The sequence below is a fragment of the Carex rostrata genome, chromosome 14, assembly GCF_964058835.1.
Source record: "Carex rostrata chromosome 14, lpCarRost1.2, whole genome shotgun sequence".
NCBI lineage: Eukaryota > Viridiplantae > Streptophyta > Magnoliopsida > Poales > Cyperaceae > Carex > Carex rostrata.
Window position 1 is genome coordinate 5041384 of NC_135931.1, and position 22630 is coordinate 5064013.

At 33.0% G+C, this 22630-nt stretch overlaps 1 protein-coding gene and 1 pseudogene across 2 annotated transcripts; one reads left to right on the top strand and one right to left on the bottom strand.

Moving 5' to 3' along the window:
- Positions 1–7554: 7554 nt before the first annotated feature.
- LOC144565323 (uncharacterized) lies at positions 7555–12149 on the bottom strand. Its single transcript, XM_078315048.1, has 6 exons — positions 11793–12149; positions 11141–11233; positions 9585–9818; positions 9088–9190; positions 8345–8574; positions 7555–8027 (listed from the first exon to the last, which is right to left on the bottom strand). The coding sequence occupies exons 1-6, from the start codon at positions 12077–12079 to the stop codon at positions 7805–7807; spliced, it is 1170 nt and encodes a 389-aa protein (XP_078171174.1). The 5' UTR covers positions 12080–12149; the 3' UTR covers positions 7555–7804.
- Positions 12150–19989: 7840 nt separating this feature from the next.
- Positions 19990–20654, top strand: LOC144565324 (large ribosomal subunit protein uL15x pseudogene; annotated as a pseudogene). The gene has a single exon (XR_013514873.1). The product of XR_013514873.1 is annotated as a large ribosomal subunit protein uL15x pseudogene (transcript).
- The last annotated feature ends 1976 nt before the right edge of the window (positions 20655–22630 follow it).

The following is a 22630-nucleotide window of genomic DNA, read 5'->3' on the forward strand; positions in this document are numbered from 1 at the left end:
TGTCAAGTCTGAAAAGGAGAGTTGTACAAGTGCAGAAGTGCTGTCCTGTTTCCCACATCTGCCATTCAACCTCAAATTGGATCAGTCAAACTACCAAAAGACTGCACTAGGGTTAGCTAGCTTGTGTAAACAATCATGTTAGGCTTTCCTATATTTTAGTGCTTTCATCTCATGACTTTTCAGATTTATATTCCCGAATCTTTGCTTGTAGACAAACAGAGAACAAGTATATCATATATATGAAGAAGAGCTAAACATATAATAGTCTTGCAAAATAATCCCTTTGTGATTTAAACTTTGTAATATACTGGTACTAACCAATTAACTAATTGATTAATTAATTAATCAATCAAGATATATGCATGCACTGTTTAAGTAGGGGCTCCGATTTTTAAAAAGGTACATGTAAGAATGTGTATGTGTGAGTGTTATTTTAAAGTGATATGTGTACATACAAAATTTATAAATTTCAAATAAATTTAGTATGAATAAGTGATAAAAAAAATTATAAAAAATGAATGCGTTAAAATAATTTGTAAACTTTTTTTTTTTTACCGCTTAAGTTTATATAGATACAGTATTTATAAACTTTTTTTTTACTACTTGACTATACCAAATTAATTTTAAAAATTATTAATATTATATATACACACACTACTCATGAGGCATCATGGTAATAATTCTCATATTTCACACAAAACTGTTACTTGATTGTGACTTATGACTTGTGAGTAGGGCTGTAAATGAGCCGAGTTTGAGCGAGTTACCTCCAACTCGAACTCGGCTCGTTTAATAAACGAGCGAGCCAACTCGAGTTGAGTTGATAATAACGAGCTGTAGAGCCAACTCGAACTCAGCTCGTTTATAACTCGAGTTGGCTCACAACTCGTTTATAACTCGTTTAACCAGTGATAGTATTACAACACAAGTTCAAACTCAGCTCGTTATCAACTCGAGTTGGCTCACAGCTCATTTATAACTCGTTTAACCAGTGATAGTATTACAACACAAGTTCAAACATATTTTACACGAATCTCAAAGCACAAATAACAGTCTAGAGATTCGGGTTTGATTATTTTAAAATTTATTGCGACCAATACTATGTAACTCGAGTTATAAATGAGCGAGTTGGGGCCAACTCGAACTCAGCTCATTTATTAAACGAGTTGGCCAACTCGAGTTGTAAATGAGTTGAGTTGTAAATGAGCTGAGATAAACGAGCTGTAAATGAGCGAGTTACGAGTTCGAGCTTTTTTGCCCAGCCCTACTTGTGAGTCATGTGATAATTATTTGAAATATTGTATAATATGAAACTCACTTTAAAATATATATTAATTTTTTCACTGCATAATATTATTATGGCTTACAAAATTCACTCAAAAATTTGTTGTCATTATGCAAAGATAAATGGATTTATATATCCTTCCAGTTCCAGATATTGCATCTTATATATATTATATTATATATTTTTACTGCAGTGGTTCTTTCAGTAATTGTTCAATATACTGTGAAGTACACTATTTCAATGTCCCAGTAAATTTAATATTTCTCGTCTTGTGCTTATAAATATATATCCACATGTGACCCAGTGATTCATTTTGGAAGATGCTCTAAGATCTAGCTTTGACTGCCACAATTTAAATTATCAAATTATTTAATTAGATGCGACAACATAAGATGTGTATCCTAGTGAGACAAGGGTTCCACTAGAGTCCTCTAGACTATACAAATGTGCAATCTACTGTGCAAAGTTACCTAATATGCGAGAGATATATACAACACACACACACACACATATGAATTCGTTCTGATTGGAACTGAAATATTTGTAGATGTAGTTTCATTTTCCAATGCAATTTTAAAAATAAATAATACAAATAATAAAAATAACAAAAATAATTGGAGCTTTTTTCTTGAAGACAATAGTAAACTCTATCGTACCTGTTTATTATTTGACAAAGTGAAACGATTCTATCAATTAAAAATAAGTACGGATAAATATGTTAACAATATTATTTTAACTTTATGAAGCGCAAGAATAATAAAACTATAATTAAAAAGCACATAACTCGTGCGCTACATAAGATAAAATGGTGCCAACAGTGATTGTTTATGGATTGCTTATGCTGACGTGTCAATTGTTTTTGTAATTGCTGGGTTGTATGGCTATTGCTTATTTAGCAATTGTTGGAAAAAATTGCTTAATAAGAAATCATTTTCTAAATATGAGTTGGCCAAATGTTAAATTCTTATTGGTCAAATGTTTAATTCTCAATTGTTTGGTTGATTGCACCAATGTAAGAGTGGATTGCTTAATTTTTAAAATTTTCATAATTGTTAATTTAGCAATTAATTTCAATTGCTGGATTGGAGATGCTCTTAATATCTCTATCCAACTAAGTAAAGTATAAACAAATACGAATTCATATTACCTACGTAACTCAAATTGTGAGTTTAAATTCCCGAAATTTTTATTTATATCATAATAAAAAAAACTAAATCAAAATATTTTCGTTTGATGAGAATTCAAAAATTACCCAGGTCGTCAAATTATTTAGCGGCCTCAAAGACTAGGAATCGCCAATTGGTTATGTGGCCCAATTTAAGGGCCTCCAAATGAATTTTTTATTTTTTACAGAAATTTAATGACTTCCTTAAAATATGTGCCATGCTAATTAAAATTTGAAAATTTATTTGATTTTTAAAACCAACATAAACAATTATGTTTAGATATTTAATGTTACTTATAAAAAAAAAATGGGGCTGTTAATTTATTTGGAGGCCTCTAGACTATGGCCGCATGGCCAATTGACGTACTGTCTTTGAGCCGCTAGATGAATTGGCAGCCTGAGTAAATTTTGAATTCCCACTAAATTGAGGTGTTTTGGTTTATTTTTTTTGTGAATATGATAGAAATAAAAAATTCAGTTTAAATTCGGACCGTCCGATTATTTTAACACAAATATTACAAGAATTTGTATATATTCCCCTCGAAATCGAATTGGTCGGATCCGAATTAAAAAAAAGAAAAGAAAAAGAAAAAGATTGTCATTTAATAATGAAGAAGCATCTAGACTTGTGTTTCACGTATATTCAGATTTCAGGCTTGGCACATGCATGTCATCAATTTGTTTTTTTCTTCACATATTGAAAGTAGCCATAAATATGTTAAATCACAGAAGCAGCCAAAGCTCCTGCATTGTTACACGTGAGTGTATGCCAGCATGAAGGTTCCAAAAAACCTCAACATAATCTGCAGATAGCAGTTAGCTCTTTGTATATAACATATTTAGAGAGATGATTCAGATGAATAGTTCTTAGACAACTAGTTCTCTCTGAGGTGATTCACATGGGGTCACATGCACCAAATGGCATGTTTATGTGCTTCTCTGTTCACACATTCTTATCTATAACCCCTGCGTTTAAATTTTTGAAAATTTAGCTCCTGCATTGTTTCTAATATGATATGACAGTATCTAATTCGATTTCAGAGATATGGAAGAATTTCTTATTTAGAAACTATGCAGTAAATCTTTTTATTAAGAAACTGTTTATAAGCTCCATGCTAACTAAATAATTGACTCAAATTATTTCTCATTTTTAATTTATTGTTGACGTGGCTTAATAAAAACTTGAAAATTAATTTCAGAGATATGAAAATTAGAAATTTTAGAGATTTTAATTTCTAAAAAGTAGTTAACAGTTATTTAAAAACTCATTTGAGTTGCTGGAATGTATATGCTCATACCCAAATAAATTAACCCTTCTATATATGTTTGATGAAACATTAGCACGTAATTGCAGCATTAAATTTTTGTTAAGTTGTATATACAAAGTTCTAGAATAAATTGCAATTAATGAAGATTATCAGAAATGAAAGTCTACTCTTGGTATAAAATTCAATTTTTATCTTATTATATATATAGAGAGAGGGGGAGTTGGCTACTCTACTTATTTATATAAGCATATGGAGGTATATTCTTATAAGTCATTCTTTCATTTTCAAAATTCAAAAAGTCAATCTCAACCGTTAGATGTGATCTCTATATTGAAATGTGCTTGGAAACCAAATTTTACATTTTTCTGAATTTTTTTACTATTTATTAAGTCACTTTGAAAATCGCTGATCCAATGATGGCTTAACAAAATAGTAAAATCAGAAGCTACCGTTGGATCAGTAATTTTCAAAGTGGTTTAATAAATAGTAAAAAAAAAATCAGAAAAATGTAAAATTTGGTCTCCAAGCACATTTCAATATAGAGATCACATCTAACGGTTCAGATCGACTTTTTGGATTTTGAAAACGAAAGAATGACTTATAAGCATATACCCTCATATGCTTATGTAAGTAGAGTAGCCAATCTCTCTCTCTATATATATATATATATTTAAATGATTTTTTTATATAATTTAATTGATGTGTTTATAAAATAGTATTTACTTACATCCGTCCGGGTTATTAACATTAATTCCTATAATAAAATAATAAATAATAACAACAACAACAATAAAATTACAAATAATAAATAATAACAACAACAACAATAAAATTACAAAATGGGGGAGGATATTATTTATAATTAAATTAAAGTTAAGCAACTTTGTGTTTCCCTTTTTAAGTTGAAGAAGGTGATGAGTTGATGACATGTAACAATTTGCTCTTAGTCTTAATAGTCGCTCTTGCTCACCAGTTGATTTTTGAAATAAGATCTGGTAGCTTTGAGCCTTTGACAAAGGCTTGATAGTGACACGCAGATTGGCACCCCACAATCGTTATAAAGAACCCCAAAAGCTCGTTAGATTCTCTCTCTCGTAAGCTCTCGTGCAATGCATATTGCAAATAAAGCTGATTACATGAATAATCTCATAGAAAAACGCGAAAGCAACGAAGGCAAAGGGAATCAATTACTCGTGGAAGATAGCAGCTTTGAACTGAAAAAAAAGAGAGGCTACATTCATGATTTATTATTTATATTATTTAATCCCCCCCCCCCCCCCCCCCCCCCCCCCCACACACACACACACACACACACACACACTCCTCAATGTGCCCAGGATTTTGGTAAGCGAAGGGTGCAGATGGTTTTCAGAACTAACACAAAATTAAGTTTTTTTTTTTTTGTATATAGTTTGTTTAATTTATTAGGTTTTATTGGAATGGATTGAAATACAAAATATGCAGCTTTTCTAAAGAGCTCTACGTTGTCAGGCCAGTACGATAAAATGCTACAAAAAACTATGGTAACAAAATAATTATGTTTAAATTTGAACCGTTCAATCAGAATCCCGTACAAATATTAAAAAGGCTATTATATTCCACCGAAATTTTTGTTCCGGATTGGGTAGTTTGAATCTAAACAGAAATATTCTGTTACCGCACAGGATATGGATTCCATCAAACAAAGAAATTTTTCATTGATTGCTTCAATTTTGGCCTAGGTAAATCAAATTAGGAAAATTAAGGGGTCTGGCCGTAAGTTGTCTTAGCAGATAGATCAGGAGATCTATTTTCAGCTGATGAAAAGTTCCACTGTTTCACGCTTCCAGTATACCTTTTTTTTTGTTTTTTGATAAAAAGCTTTAGAGTCCGTTTCATTAACATAAAACTAGTTCAACATACACACAAAATACGAAAACCAAAAGCAGAGTTCAACATACCAAAACTACTGAACATAGGCTATCTAAAATAAGGCTGAAGTAGCCAAGCAACTAAACTTCATAACTATTAATAACCAAAACTAAAGTTAATGATTATCTAACAAATGGTTAACTAGAGCCATCTTAGCACTGTTTACTCCTCGCCATCCTAATTGTCTTCATCAACTGGCATGGCACAGTGGGAACCAGTATAGACCACCATCTGCATGTCCTCCTCCGGTGAAAGTGTCTGTAAGGGGATCTCATCAATCTCATCAGGCAGCCAGAGTGCTGTAGAAGACTCGAATTTCTTCAGCGTGTTTCCTATCCAGTAAGAAACCAATGAAATGATTAGTAAAATTGTTGTCTTAAAGGATTTCTGTGGTAATCTTTGGAAGCAAATTTCATTTATAATTTTTCATAGAGTCCAACAAAGTGCACTGAAAATAATAAAAAATGCTTGTTGTTTATCAGCTGGTAAAGAATAAGAAAAAACAATAATATCTTTAATGGAGTGCCATTGTTGGACTGTTGGTAGTATTGTTGACTTAAACCAATCCAAAACCACACCTTTTGAGTGAACCTACATTTTAAAAACAGATGAGTAGTAGTTTCTTTTTTTGAGCAAAAATGACAGTACAATCAGGCCAACCTCTTTTTGCTAGTTTTTTTTTTTTTTTTGTAATAATTTTATTATGTGTAAGGAGCCACATAAAAGATCTATTTTGGTAAGGAATAGATAACTTCCACCGTAACATATTCTTATTCTTAAGTACACCTCCAAAAGTAAGGAATTTGTATAAGGACCTAACTATAAATAAACCAGAAGGTTCCCATATCCATGCTATTTTATCAAAAAAATGAGTGAATGAAATATTGAAATGCCACTAATTTTTAGTATTCCACTCCTGGAGCAAAACTCCATCTAGGGATACTTCCAGTGGAGCAGCTATAATTGGAAGAAAGAAAAAACACTTTAAAAAGGCATACATTAAAACTTTGTTTTAGTCTTAAATCCTTGGACTTAATGTTGTTATTTGCCGACTCATTTACTAATTTTTTTTTGTATTCATTGCAAGAATAAGATAAAATTATTTTTCAATTTGTGGTCTATGAGCGACTCACATCATCAAATTAATGTAAATATTTAGCCAATGTGCAGCTCACAGCATGAACAAGCTGGTTCGACTCAACTAATATCAAGCTAGGCTCGAGCTGGCACGAGCCGAGTTCATATTTTGCCTAATTTGTCTCAACTCATTGACAGCCCCAGGTACATGGATCAGTTGGGCTCTGAATTATAGGTCGATGTAAAACCAAAATATAAGCCCAATTTAATGAGGACTTGGTATGGTACCTGTGTAGTCATGTTTTGAAAATAAGAAGAAAAAAAAATACACAACAACATTTCAGACCAAATATTGAAGATCAAATACAACAACTTTTCAAATATATTATGTCCCAAACTCATGTTTTCAAATCCACTATATTTTTCAGATAGAAATACTTTGAATTTACTTATTTGGGACATTATTAATAGTGTGTGAAGACCGAATATTGAAGCTACCAAGTACTTTTGTTTGAAAAATTATAAATATTTGGTCTTCACATACTATTGATTCTGTAAATATATTAGTGGCCGAAAAAAAAATTTAGGAATTTACTACTCATGGATGATTGAATAGTCATTCGTGCAATGCAAATGCTATAATTCTTTTTCTTTTTAATTTTATAAATAGATTTTTCCAATCTCTAGGGTGCAATTAAAATTACAGCAGCTTTAATGAACATTGTTTGCTTTTACGGTGACAAATTTTGAGGTCAATCGTGTGATATCAATTTCATTTAAACAATATTATGCAGTATTGTACATGCATTAATGCAAAAAATTTGTTAACACGTGCAACTGAAGAATCATAAAGAATAAAGAATACAATTGAAAATTTGTCTTTACATAAACTATACTCAAGCTTTCCTAAAATAAAATAAAAACCTCAAAAAGTAATAATCCAGCCCCTCTATTCAATTACACCCAAGAGGCCAAGACCTATCTAGTATCTATTTAACAAAACCAACATATGTAACATTTGGATGAAGAATCAACCCAATCATTTACGGTCACTTCAATGAAAGACAAGTCAGAAGGTGTGCAGGGAAAAATGAAGACCTAGTTTTCTTTTTCTTCATCAGTGTAAACGGGAATTTGCCAATTGTTGGAGGTTTTCTTGGGGTCGTCAGTGAGAAAAAGATCACCTTCATCTTCTTTGAAAGTTTTTATAAAGGTCCTTGCACCTTGCATAATTAGCCTCTCCATCATGAATAGTTGGTAATTGTTCTCTATCAAAGGATCCAATATATAGCTGTAGTTCGATGAGTAGGCCAGCTTATAACTGCAAAATATGAAATATTTAAACAGTTAGGAAATTTTAACAAAAAGAGCCAAGAAAATGAACCTAAAATAACAGAAGCTGGCAAATAAGCTTGTACTGGGATAACCACATATAACACAAGTACAGCACCAATACAGTATTTTATTCCTAGTTGAAGGTGAACAAATGAAGGAAAGCAAGTTGCAAAGAGGACAACTAACCACACACTAAAAAAAAAAAAAAAAAGAATTACTCGGTCATTTATTTGAACCAATACCCACATCTGTACGAAATGATCAGTATGGAGGTATACATAGCTACAAAATAGAAAAAATTACCGGACAGAGAGAGGTGCAAAGAACCCTGGTTTTCTCTCGTTAGAGGCAACAAACAAAGTACGGCCCTTTGGAACCCACTTGGCAATTCTCTTTTGGATAAATTGGGGTTGTGTATCCCTATCAAGATGAGGAAAGAGGCTTCTTTTAACCCCAGATTTATCTGTCCTTGTTTTAAGCCTGTCTCCTCGCCTCACATGTATAGCATCATAGTCCCCAAGTAACCCTTTTATCTACAAAATCAAAGAAATAAATAACATATGCAAATTATTCTATGCTTCTTGTTTCAAATATGAATGACTTTTAAGCATGGGCGGATCTAGTAAAGACAAATGGGGGTTCAAGGTCCCCCATTTTTAATCTAATTATATATATGTATATTATTAGTGTCCTATTTCTATTTTCTTAAAAAAAACTTATATTTGAACCCCATAAAATTATGAAATTTGTTCCATTGTTGATGCCCATAATTACAATAAAACAATTTTGATGGGATCATCATATTTATATCACTGTTTGATATTTGACTCCCCCCCCCCCCCCCCCCCCATTCAAACATTTTCTCACTCTGCCCGTTCCTTTTAGCTGGAATTGGGTACATATAGAGAAAGAGTATACTCAAGAAAATAATGAATATTGAGGCCTCATCTTCAGGAGTGGAAGAAAACTGAATATCGATTTACATCTTGCCACCACAATAGACAAACATGCACACAGCAAACATATGAATGAGAACGAGATTTAACCTTGTCTGCAGAATCCCTCAGTCTTTTAGCAGCCATTGTAGGGAGAAGAGAGTATGGTAACCTCACAGACCTCCTGTTTTTTCTATCTTTGCACTCTGCAAACCTGTTTTTCCATTACAATTTATTCTATTAAATGACCATTGTTACACATCAATATGCTTAGTAAGAGGGGGAAGAATAAAATGTGTAGAGAACAACTACCAGTGACCCAAGGATTCTTCAATGAAGCACTAGCATGAATGTTAACAATAGGTACTCAGTTTGTCAGGTATACTCCTGTACCAGCATGAATTATGGCATTAAAACTGACAAAAATTACTAAGCTCCCAATAAACAATTATCTGCTCTTATTGAATATTCTTGACTTATTTGTTGTTACATTTGGGAGTAATTGCGAATTGAGCCTCAAATCACTCAAAATTGATAGCATTAATTGGCTGCATAAGGAACCAGTGAAAATTAATAAAAAAGTCTTAAATATCAGTACATACACTTACCATGCAAGAGGATTTGCAGTGCGGTTGATCAGAAGTGCATCAGAATAGGATTTGTTTCCTTTGAGCTCAGCTCGGCTAACACCCTTCACATGAATTATACCTTTTTTACCTAACTTTTTACCTTCTGACAAGACTTGAAACCAGGCATCCGAATTATCAAGTATAACTGGTACAGTTTGGGAAATTAGTTGTATGTCATACAAAGAATCCATTGCACAAGAATTTGCCTCCCATCTACAATTTTTAAATTGAATTTAGTCATTAGTCTTGTAAAATGTACTCCACCGGCAACATAGTATGCATTGCATATAGGTGACTGCTAGGATTGTTTTTTCTCTTCTCTATTTTCTTTTAGGATTTCAATAATATAGTTCATGAAGGGATCCAAAGCCAATGAATTTAGGTGACAAATGATGCCAACTATTTTACTCATGTTTGAAAAAACAAAATTCAAACGATTAAATGTGTTTTACATCAACTAACTTATATGCACATTAAATTTTCGACTTTGCTTTGATAGGCATTGACAAATTATGATCCTTCGAATTTTTAAGCTCTTGATGCAAACCAAAATAAAGTAATGACTTAATTTTTTGTACACGTACAGTGTATGATATGTATAATATTATCTTATACACTTGATTTTCTTATTTGATAGACAAACAATTGTCGTTAAGAATTAATTTGGCATCCCTCGTATAGCTTCATTAAAAAAAACTTAAATATAGAATATGTAGTTTGATATCATGGTAAAGTACTTCTCGTGCCTCATGTAGCAGTCCAGGCTATATAACTGTACTGCTGGGACAATATCATGGTAAAGTAGTTCTCATGCCTGTATGCCCTACGGGTCCTGGTCCAGGGTATCAGCCTGTATCAGGCTATGGTTGTCACCACGGCATTAAATAAATTCTTCAATATCCTTAATTTGTAGTGAAAATAGATACTCCAAAAGTACTGATAAAAGGAAACAACTTAAAATATGATTTTCAATTAAGTATAAATTGTGCAATTTGAATACATAGGAAAAACCAAAAACAATAATAAATTACCATAACTCATTTGTGCTATTATGCCTCATTTTTGTTCAATTCTTCCTCAATCAACCATCAAACTATGTTCAGTTTGCATCAACTTGAATAGTCTCCTCATTGTTCACTGTTTTTTTAATCAAAATGGCTGGCAAAAGGCCAAGTTTCCAACCTTGCTTCTGGTCAATGTAGGCTCAATTATACAGTTGTGACTTGTGACAGAAACAACCTCAATGTTTGCTCAGACTGACCTCAGTTGTGCAATTACACATTAACTGAATCCAAAATATCCCCAGTTATCAGTTGATACATAATTATACCTCGAATTTCTCCTTGACAAACCCTCAACTGTTCAACTATGCAGAAATTATAGAACTTATGCATAAACTAACTTTCATTGAGCAGATGCCTCACTATACCTCTTCTTTTACGTTGATCAACAATCAGTCACATTACAGGCAAACAAGGTATAAACTCACCACTAAATTAAAAACAGAAAAGTGGTTTAAGGTCAATTGAACAAACCTTTCATCACTAGATGTACTGTTGCTAGTGTGAAGTATCCCTTTTGTGTTGTGTATTTTACTCAGGCACATTCTTGAAGGCATCACAAATATTCTAAAAATTAAAAAAGACAGAATAAGAAATGGAACATATTGCGCATCTGCACTGCAAAGATTAAGCCTCCATTTCCATTACCAAAACACTGAGATACAATATTGCTATCCACCATTACTACAAGTATCAAGCAACCTACATCACTGGCCACTTTTCATCATAGTAAGAACCATTGGAGTACCTTTAGATGTAGTAACCATCCAATAGTATGTGTACAAAAAAAAAAATATTGATCCTCATTAGTTATATATGCAAAGTCACAGGTTATATTTGCCTTGTCACTCCAAGCTAAAATATATTTCAAAACATCCCCACAATTTTTAGTTCTTAAACAGGTGTTTTCAATTATCATGAAAATACCCTTGAAGCTTCCACATTGCAAATTTACACCCTGAAACATTCAACATGCACCTATAACCGTAAAATCCCTTTTCAAAATTATGTTCTTAAATGTTACATGAGATAGAATTAGCTCTACTTCAAAAATGACCTTAAAACATTGGCAATAATACTAGCAAAACCGAAATCTCTCTTCCATTATAGAAAGTTGGTCAAGTACCTGTCGAGAACTAAAGCTTCTTCAAGCGCACATCTCAGGCTGGACTCTTGGTGTGCGAGACCAGCGCACTCGTCGCAACACTTTCCTGGGCAATCGATTCGATTTCCCCAGTACAAGTATTTTTTTGCTTCTCTCTCCTTTGAGTTGGCGGAGAACGAGAAAGAAAAAGAGAGGAAGACTAATAGCACGCCAAGTAAAATAGCGGAGGCGATCAATAGAAAAATTCGTACTGGCTGAGGTCGGTGCCTGTTGTAACTGACGCCTTTCCCGATCCTTAGCATCGCCATTAGAGACGGAAGCCTCAAACTGAAGCGAAATTCCAAACTTTACTGAACTTGATTTACTTGACCCTTTTTCTGTCCATATCCTCTGAGGTAACAGAACATTTTTGTTTAGATACGAACTGTCCGATCAGAATCCGAACCAATCTGGTCGTACGTTAAATGCACAGGTTTCTTCATTTTCGTGTGAATTCTAATCGAACAGTCAGGATCTAAACAGAAAATTTCTGTTACCTTAGGTGTTGAAGGTAATTTTACTCTTCGTTTGGATCAAAATACACTACTCTACATCAAGAACGACTGTGATCAAACATCGGACCGCCACATTTTTGGGACAAGTAAGAGATTCGTGGAGAAGTCAAACAGACGGTCCAGATCAACTAATTCTAAAAGATTCCTTTGTCCAGTACCGGAGAAGATATGAATTTTGTACCTGTGTAAACTTCTCCGCTCAGATTTTGATCAGATTCGAGTGCGCGGGGCGGCGGGGGAGTAACTGGAGTTCCGTTTGGGTGTTTCGCAAAGCAGACCCGATATTTTACTGGAGGAACCTGTATCTGATCTAAAATTTGCGTAAAGAAAAGTATTATCCCGGCTTTCAATCTCTCTCAATTTTCTCCGCAAACTCACCTTTTCTTTTTCCTTTTCACGTTTGTACTTTTCTTTTACGAGGAGAGTTCAAATGCCTGCATGTTTTTGTGTCTTTATCACGTCTCTATCTCTTTCCATCATTTTCAAAGTTCAAACAGTCGATCCGAACCGCTCAATCTAACCTCCATACTAAAATATGTTTGGAGACCAAATTTTATATTTTTAGGAATTTTTTTACTATTTTTTAGATAGATACAAAATCAGTAAATCTGAACCATCTAAAAACAGTATTTTTCTACCTATCTAAAAAAAAAGTAAAAAAAATTCCTAAAAATATAAAATTTGGTCTCCAAACATATTTTAGTATGGAGGTTAGGTTGAACGGTTCGGATCGACTATTTGAACTTTGAAAATAATAGAGAGAGATGGAGGCACAAAAACATGGAGGCATTTGAACCCTCCTCTTCTTTTTTTCTTCACCCATCTCTCTTTCTTATTTTATATTTTCCTCTCTTTTTTTATTTCAGGGCGAGATTTTTCACATGAGAAATTTTACGAATTTAAAATTATGAATCTTTTGTACTAGATTTTCTCAATTCTTATAGACTTAAAAGCTTAGATTTAAATAATTAGATGTAGCAGCTGTTGCACTTAGGGGCACCTTTAATTGCTCAAAAACTGAAATTAAATTGCAATTGAAAGTAAAAAGATGAGTTTAGAGAAATTTGACACGCGGGGTGATAACGGAGTTCGGCAAAACAAAGGCCTACGTCTCCGGGGCTTCGCAACCTTGTGAGGTGCGCCTTCCTATTACCCAATACGAAAGGATTACAACTTGTGAACCGTTGAGCCCTTACACACCAAGCGGGAAATCAAACGACCAACTCAAGAGATGAGAACAAGGTCTCGATTGTCTAGGAACACAAGAGAAACACTCAATAGATCACTCTAACCTAATCTATATCAAGATTAGTGAAGTAGATTTGAGGTTGCTTGAGGGATTTTGAAGTTTTAGGCTCTCACAACAATGGAGTATGCTAAGCTCTCAGAAAATCACTTTTGAATTAATTAGGGTCGGCTCAGATAAGTGAGAAGAAAACCTCACTCATCTATTTATAGTGTCAGCTCAAAAATGAGCTGTTTGAACCAAAACGTTACAACGTTTTATAAAACGTTATAACGTTTTAGTTCAAATTGCGATTTAGGGTTTAGATTTCTGACAGCTCAGCAAAAAGGTTCAAAAACGTTACAACGTTTTATAAACGTTACATAACGTTTTGTGCTGTAAAATCTTGATCAAAAACAGGAATTGTTTGAAGCTTAGATTTAATTAAAACGTTGTAACGTTTTATGAAAACGTTACAACGTTTTATATTTGAAATACTGACAATCCTAAAACGTTATAACGTTTAATAAAAAACGTTACAACGTTTTATTTGTTTTGTACACCAGTGCTTCTGCCGTTTTTAGTAATCCTAAAACGTTACAACGTTTTGTAAAAACGTTATAACGTTTTAAGTTATTTCTGTGTTTTTAATCAATCTTTTACTTAAGTGTTTTTGGCAGAATTAAAACGTTACAACGTTTTATAAACGTTACCAACGTTTTACTTCTGCAAAAACATCCTCAAACTTATTTTACCACCTTTGATTTTACAATTTGTCTTCTTGATAAAAGTCTTCATGATTTCTTCAGTCCAAGCGTATCATTCTGTAATTCCAACTCTTCTTGGACCTACATAATCTTAAAATAGAAGAAATCGTAAAATTCAATAATTGTATGTTTTTACAAATTAGTCAAATAGACGAAAATGATTATTGTACGAACAACAATCTCCCCCTTTTGACGATTTGCAAAAACATACAATGCGAGTAAGTGCATAAATCGAAAATTGTCCAGTTTGGTTCACTCAATTTTGATTTTGTGTATCTAGCAATTGTTACCAATTTCTCCCCCTTTTGGAAATCGACGAAAGGGAATAGAAATTAGCACTAATTTTAAGTGCTTCCCCTCAAAATATGCACTCCCCCTCAATTTAGCAATGTAACAACGATAATTCACAAATAAACTATGATTGAGGGTATAACTCTAATCATGCAAGAAATTTCAATTTCAATTTATCACATCAAATTATGCACATCAATTATACATAAACCATGTATATAAACCATTTCAATTCATGCAATCCAAAACAATTCAATACAATTTATTAAGGCTTCATGATATCTAATTTTGCACTTTATGCAATATAGCCCCTAACAAGTTATCAATTCATATACCACATTTAAAATATCTACATCTCATACATATTAACACCAAATAGCAAATATCTAATATGTCAATTCAATCAATTCATGCAATTCAACAAAATTAAACATTGCAAGCATAGTATAACATGAGATTTGAAGAAAAAGGCCTAAAAATCACAATTTTTGCAATTTGAACCCTAGATTTGAGCAATTTAAATCATAGCTAGCTAATAATTGTAGCAGTTCAACAAATTTAAAACACGAATTAAACCTCATTATAGTTCATAATTAAAACATGCAACAATAACACTAATAGTTCATGCAAAGAGATCAAATTGTCAATTTTGAAAATGCAATTAAGATAATTTTAAAGGTAGATCTACTGTGCGGGTGGGTCTTGAGTGGATTCATCTGCTTCTTCATCCATTTCCTCATCTTCTTCATCAATACCATCAAGGTTTGGTTCTTCTTCAGGTTCTTCTCCACGAGAAGCAACTGAGCCACACGACACGCCAAATTGATTGATGAATTTCTTTGAGAGGTTTTGTTGGCGTTCATCAAGATTCTTAAGGGCTTTGGTATGATTCTTCAATGTCCCTTCCATTCTAACCATCCCTGCTTGCATTGTCACCAAGGACATGTGTTGTTCTTGCATTCTTTGGCATAACCACATCATTTGATCATTTGGGTTTCGAGGAATTTGAGGAAATGGTAACGGTTGATCCATTTGAGGCAATTGTTGAGGGCCAAATTGGGGTTGGTTTTCCTGAGGGTTTTCAACCGGTGGTTCTTGAATCATCTCATCCGGATCCCAATACTGGTTTGGCAGGGCATTTTGATAGAATATCCATGAGTTGACATCCCGCGTATCGGGAGAGTACATCAGCTATCCTGAAGGAGAGTACATCTTCATCCACCCAATTTTTGTCAGAAGAGTTGTCAGGTTCTTAGGGGAACGATAGGGTAGGTCCGTTGGTAGAATAATGCCACTCAACCTGATAATTTTGTGGATGACATGGGCATATGGCAAATTTGAAAGATACAATTGAAAGATTACTTGTTAGATTTAGAGAGTTGTATAACAAGATTTACAAACTCAAAATTTTGAATTTATATTATTAAATGCAGCAACTGGTGTCAGATTTAAAAAGGAAAAAAAATAGATTATATGTTAGAATAAGGCTTAGATGCTATGAATAGCATAAGGTCTTCCGTGCTACGGTCTTAAAAATCTATTGTATAAATTACAAATTTCTATCTAAGTAGCTTAGTAAATTGGTTATATAATAAACTTGTAGAATATCAATTTTTACTATTTTTGGAAAAAAAAATTAATATTTTTTATAATTTACGAAAGATAGCAAAAAAATAGCTTGAAAATAAAAGAAAATTGCCAATGTTTTAGGTCTTTTTGGCTATCTTTCATAAATAAAAAAAAAAGTAAAAAATTTCAAATAAAATAAAATTGGTATTCTATAAGTTCATTATATAACTAATTTATTGAGTTACTTAGATCGAAGTTTGAAGTTTATTCGATAGGTTTTTGAGACCGTAGCATGGAAGACCTTATGCTATCCATAGCACCTAAGCCTTACTCTATATGTTAAGTTTACATACTTGAAATCAGCACTTTACAAGTCTGTGGAGCAACAAACTTGAGTGCAAAAGTCGCTAGCGACTTCCTAGAAGGTGATCCCGGTCAAAGTCGTTAGTCTAGAAATTTTATCGGGAATTTAGTCTTGGAGGCAATTAGTCAACTCCATATTTAAATTAAATTCATAATATGTTAAGAGTTATTTAAATAATAATATTTTAATATTCCAAATGTCATTTATGTTGTTTTAAAATGTATGCCTACATAAATTAAATCATAATTACTCATATTAATAGTTAATTAAAGTTATTGTTTATTATATGCGCGATTAAAAATATAAAATAATTAAATTCATTGGTATTATATATGTATTTTATTATTGTAGTTGTTGTAATTAAATCATATTAGATATAATTATCTTAACTACAGCCAATTATTTCTAAAGAAAATTATATATGCATTCTTTATTGTAATTACATATATAGATCAGAATGTGAAAGAAAATATAGAATTTTTATAAAAATCTCTCGTAAAATAATAAACTAAACAGCCAAATAGTTATATAATAAAGATAACATTTCAAATAGTAATATTTTGAAAGAGATTAGCACATTGTAGCATGGGAGGTCTCTATAGAAGCTACAACAAATTATAATAGTTCTAACGAAAATTGTTTACATCGTAATTTATGTTACACAATAAAATGTTGATCTTAACGAATCATTAATTAATTCAAAGAACGCAAGTAATGTACTAATACGATACAAGACCATGCGAAGTATAGGTAAAGAGGAAAAAAGAGCCATGAACAATTGGTGGAGAGGAAGATAGTTTCATATGTAACTCTTCTTTTTAAGACTTAAAGTCTAAGTCTGTGTTTCAAAAAAATGTAAAATATCGTTCATTAAAGGGAAGAGTAGGGAACAGAGGTGGAATTCCAGCAGTTCGGATTTGATCGAGTCGTTCTCTTACTTAGAGAAAAATCGAAGATAGAACAGAAGAGAACAGAGGGGAGAGAAGTTGAATTTAATTGCTGTACAAAAGCTCTGAGATTTATCACTCTCAAATTGGAGTATAGAGAAAGTAAAATTAGCTATGATCCTTTCTGTTGCTTTCCTCTATGTGGAAGTTTCTAAAGCATAACCTAAAAGCCGATTTTTTTTATTTATATTAAAAAAATAAATCAAATTACAAAAAATAACCACTTCGGCGTTGAATCTTGAAAACTACCCAATCCGGTTACCCAGTAACCGGATTTTTTTTTTCCGGTTACCCAATTCCCGGATTAGTGAAATGGGTCCGGTTATTGGTTAACCGGAAATGTGAAATGGGTCCTGTTATTGGTTAACCGGAAATGAGCAAAATGTTTGGTATGGTATATGTCCGGTTAATGGTGCACCGGTTTTTTTTTTTTTAAAAAAAAAAATAGAATTTTTTTATTTTTTGTATTAAAATATTAGAAATGTTGAATATATTTCTTTGAAAATAGATGGAATACAATATAATTTGATTTATTAGAAAGACTGCAACAAATAACCCGGATCAATATTTTTCAGATCGGATTTTTCGCGGCTGTAAGAAAAATTAATATATTTCTTTATGTGTTATTGGAAAAAAAATAAAAATGCTTAGATTCCGAGTTATTGATCCCGGTTCAAAAGTCACTTCTAGGTAATCTATAAAATATTATGATCTTTATAGTACATTTAATTTATTAAAAGTTGTATCTATTTTGAGAATTATTTTTGAATAATAATTATTAAATAAATTAAAGTTTTTGTTTTTTTCAAAATAGATACAACTTTTAATAAATTAAATGTACTAGAAAAATCATAATATTTTCTAGATTACCTAGAAGTAAATTTTGAACTGGGATCAATAACTCGGAATCTAAGCATTTTTATTTTTTTCCAATAACACATAAAGAAATATATTATTTTTTCTTACAGCCACGAAAAATTCGATCTGAAAAATATTGATCTGGGTTATTTGTTGCAGTCTTTCTAATAAATCAAATTATATTGTATTCCATCTATTTTCAAAGAAATATATTCAACATTTCTAATATTTTAATACAAAAAAAAAAAAATTCTATTTAAAAAAAAAAAAAAAAAAACCGGTGCACCATTAACCGGACATATACCATACCAAACATTTTGCTCATTTCTGGTTAACCAATAACCGGACCCATTTCACTAATCCGGGAATTGGGTAACGGGAAAAAAAAATTCCGGTTACTGGGTAACCGGATTGGGTAGTTTTCAAAATTCAACTTCGAAGTGGTTATTTTTTGTAATTTGATTTATTTTTTGGATATAAATAAAAAAATCGGCCTAAAAGTATAGTGAATTTGTTGGACAAATTACATATTATTTTAATAAAAATCAAATCACTCTACAAAAGAAAACTTTTGTAAGCCTCTGTTTCTCGCTCACATTTTCATACATCATAACTATTAATAACAACACGTATTTTTTTCCCAAGACAAAACACGTTTTGATAGCTGTCAATAATTGTATTAATTTTTTTAGACATATCATTCAAATTCTCAAAACACATACACTAAATTATTTCATTATACACATTCAAGTTCAACTACTGAACAATTCACATTTAGCTAATGAATAATGCACATTTTACTATTTTAAATTTTCATACTTGTGATGTAGTAATGTAGATCATCCTAAAATGCATTCCAGACTATTGTGCGATTCACAAATCACACTTACTACTGCAAAATGCACACTCGCCTATTTTTTTATAAATTAAAAGAAAAAGTTGACAAAAGGAAAGGAATTGGGTGGTATTAATGGGGTATAAACTAGGAGGGATAAGTACAATGTTCTAATATTATATTAATGAAAACAAATATAGTAAGAGGAGGGTTCAAATGCCTCCATTATGCCTCCATCTCTCTCTATCATTTTCAAAGTTCAAACAGTCGATCTGAACCGCTCAACCTAACCTCCATACTAAAATATGTTTGGAGACCAAATTTTATATTTTTAGGAATTTTTTTACTATTTTTTTAGATAGGTACAAAATCAGTAAATCTGAACCATCTAAAAACAGTATTTTTGTACCTATCTAAAAAAATAGTAAAAAAATTCCTAAAAATATAAAATTTGGTCTCCAAACATATTTTAGTATGGAGGTTAGGTTGAGCGGTTCAGACCGACTGTTTGAACTTTGAAAATAATGGAGAGAAATGGAGGCACGATGAAGACACAAAAACATGGAGGCATTTGAACCCTCTAGTAATGTATTTTTACTGTAACTTAGCGATTGATAATGTAAAAATTATAACGGGGCTATTGCGTACTTTTTAAAATGTCAGCCCAAGTTCTCTATACAGGAAACGACACAGAACGTGTCAACCCATAAAAAAATAACCTTTCTCTAAGCAGAACCTCAAAATTGTTTAAGCCCATTAATATATTGGGCTTGTAAATTATTTAAACCAAAACTACTCAACCCATCTCAACCTATATAAAATCAATCCCCGATCAAACCCTAGCCCCGCTTTGTTCCTCCCGCCGCCTCGTTTCCCCTTCCCACCCAAAACCCTAATCACGCCATGGCAACCCGGTTCAAGAAGAACAGGAAGAAGAGAGGCCATGTGAGCGCCGGCCATGGTCGTATCGGCAAACACCGCAAGCATCCTGGCGGTCGGGGTAATGCTGGAGGCATGCACCACCACCGTATCCTCTTCGACAAGTACCATCCCGGGTACTTTGGGAAGGTAGGTATGCGTTACTTCCACAAGCTCCGTAACAAGTTCCACTGTCCGACTGTCAATGTCGAGAACATCTGGTCGATGGTTCCAGAGGAGGTGAAGGCGAAGGCGAACGGTGAGGGAGCGGCGCCGATGGTCGATGTGACGCAGTTCGGATACTTCAAGGTACTAGGAAAGGGGAAGTTGCCATCCCAACCCATGGTGGTCAAGGCCAAGCTTATCTCCAAGATCGCCGAAAAGAAGATCAAGGCAGCTGGTGGCGCCGTTGTGCTCACTGCATGAGGTCTAGATCTGAGTTTTTTTATTAGGTTTCCGTTTTGTTGTGAATTCAGTCCTGGTTTGATATGTTATGAAGACTTATGAGATATCATTTTGTTTTTATTTTTTGTTGGAAGTTATGTTGAATTACAATCAGGTCTTGCCTTTTGGTCTCTGCCTCTCTGGTCTCTGGTCTCTGCTTGGGATCAATACTTTTGGTAGTCTCTGGTAAAGAAAATTGAACTCACTGAGATTCCGATTAGTGTTTTAGTTGGTTGTTTATTATGTCAGTGTTATCTAGGTAGGCCATAAATACTTTTCCAGGGAAGTGAGTTTGCCTCAATTGGTAATTTACATTACATTTTCAGAATAAATTGATGTCTATCTTGTATGTATGTTTACTATTCCGGTTTTAAGCTATTGCGCTAACGCCCACTTCATATAAGCTAAATGCTAATGAAATTTGCCATAAACCCCTACTTATACTCCCAATGGGCTGTCCATTTACAGTTACTGACAAACTTGTATTATGTTAGCCTTGTTAAGAACTGCCTTTTTTTGGGTCCATTTAATCAAAAACTTAGTGCCTCATTTTGCTCAAGTTTTACCTTACTGTGCAATGGAAACCTCAAACCTCAAAAAACTTGCATTAACTAACCCACAAATTATGTATGTTTGAATCTCCACTATACAGCCTCCTTATTGTGCATTTCCTGCAAGGTGGCTTCAGACTGCTGATTTTATACTCAGTTCGGACCAGTGTTGTAAAAAATGTCTTTTTAGGCTGATTAGTTGTTGGCGGTACCCATTACTGTTATTTACAACACTGGTTCGGACACATTACTGACCATGTTGAAAATAACATCAATTCATTACTCTCTTTAAACGACCACAAATTTCTTGGACTGACAAGGTTGAAAATGGTTATGCCTCAACCTTTACCAGCTTCTTGATTGTTCTCAACTCTGGAACTAATGTTATTCCCAAGTATTGTACATGCCAATAGGCTGTCATATTTTCTCCTAGCAAGGACCAGAAAGAAGTTAAAACAACTTAATTAATGTTTTTCTAGGTATGAAGTTTGAAGTCGCCAACTAACTAAAAACATACCCAAAAACTGGGATAGATGCTCTGGAATCAATCCTCGAGGATTCAATTAAATTATTTATGATAGAGTAGAACAATAATGTTTTAGAATTGATTTTTTGTGATTAAATCATCTAATTCACAAGTGTCTTCTAATTTCTTACAAATATCATTCAACAGGGCTTGTCTATTTTTTCTGTAAAAAAACCTTAGCAGCAGTTGCTAAGTATAATTTTCATTAAATAAAATAAAATTATATTCATCCTACCATCTCCTACAACATCAGCACATCCAAATCTAAAACAACAAATCGATATCTAACTTAACACATCATCTAATAATACAATTCAACATCTAGCAAATTGACTTGAAGCAGTCGTCGATCTCCTTTCTCTCCGTTTTGATCTCTGTTGCGCTAGCTGACTAGCAACAGAAAGGATGAGACGTCGATCTCCTTTCTCTCCGTTTTGATCTCCGTTGCGCTAGCTGACTAGCAACAGAAAGGATGAGACATCTAGGACAGTTCAACTCTTTTTTCTTTTTTTTTTTCTTTTTTCCGGGGGAATGGGAGAGACCGGCACAAACTATACCCTCCCTCAACCTTGTCTAGGGTTTCAGTTTAACTAGTTTAAAAATAGAGAGCATAATAAGTTTATAAGAAGATCTAGGTTTTAGAGAGGCAGTCGAGGGGACGAAAGGTGGAGCGGTAGTGACGGTCATAGTAGATTTGAGTCAGACTGAAGCAGAAAGAAAAAAGGTGCGCGACTCTGGGACGTGGAGGCAAGGTGGTGTACTTGTTGCGGCGGCTAAGTTTCCATTCAACAAGGGACTTGTCTTAAAAGATAATTTCGATTAACATACTTACTTTCTTGTGAAAATTATTTATGTACCTCATTGAAAATTTTAAAATTAATATGTTCCCATAAAAAATATTGATTCTTTTTTATATTCCTCCAAATACAAATATATTATAAATATCCCTTTTTGTGTATAATCAATTTAAAAATAGATTGATATCAGGGTTCTAAATAGTACGCTATAGC

Coding starts and splice junctions, on each gene's coding strand:
- LOC144565323 (XM_078315048.1), bottom strand. CDS start 12,079: ATGGCGATGCTAAGGATCGGGAAAGGCGTCAGTTACAACAGGCACCGA. Junction 9,819..11,140: donor AGTACATCTAGTGATGAAAG/GTTTGTTCAATT, acceptor TAAAAATTGTAG/ATGGGAGGCAAATTCTTGTG. Junction 8,028..8,344: donor TTTGCACCTCTCTCTGTCCG/GTAATTTTTTCT, acceptor CATATTTTGCAG/TTATAAGCTGGCCTACTCAT.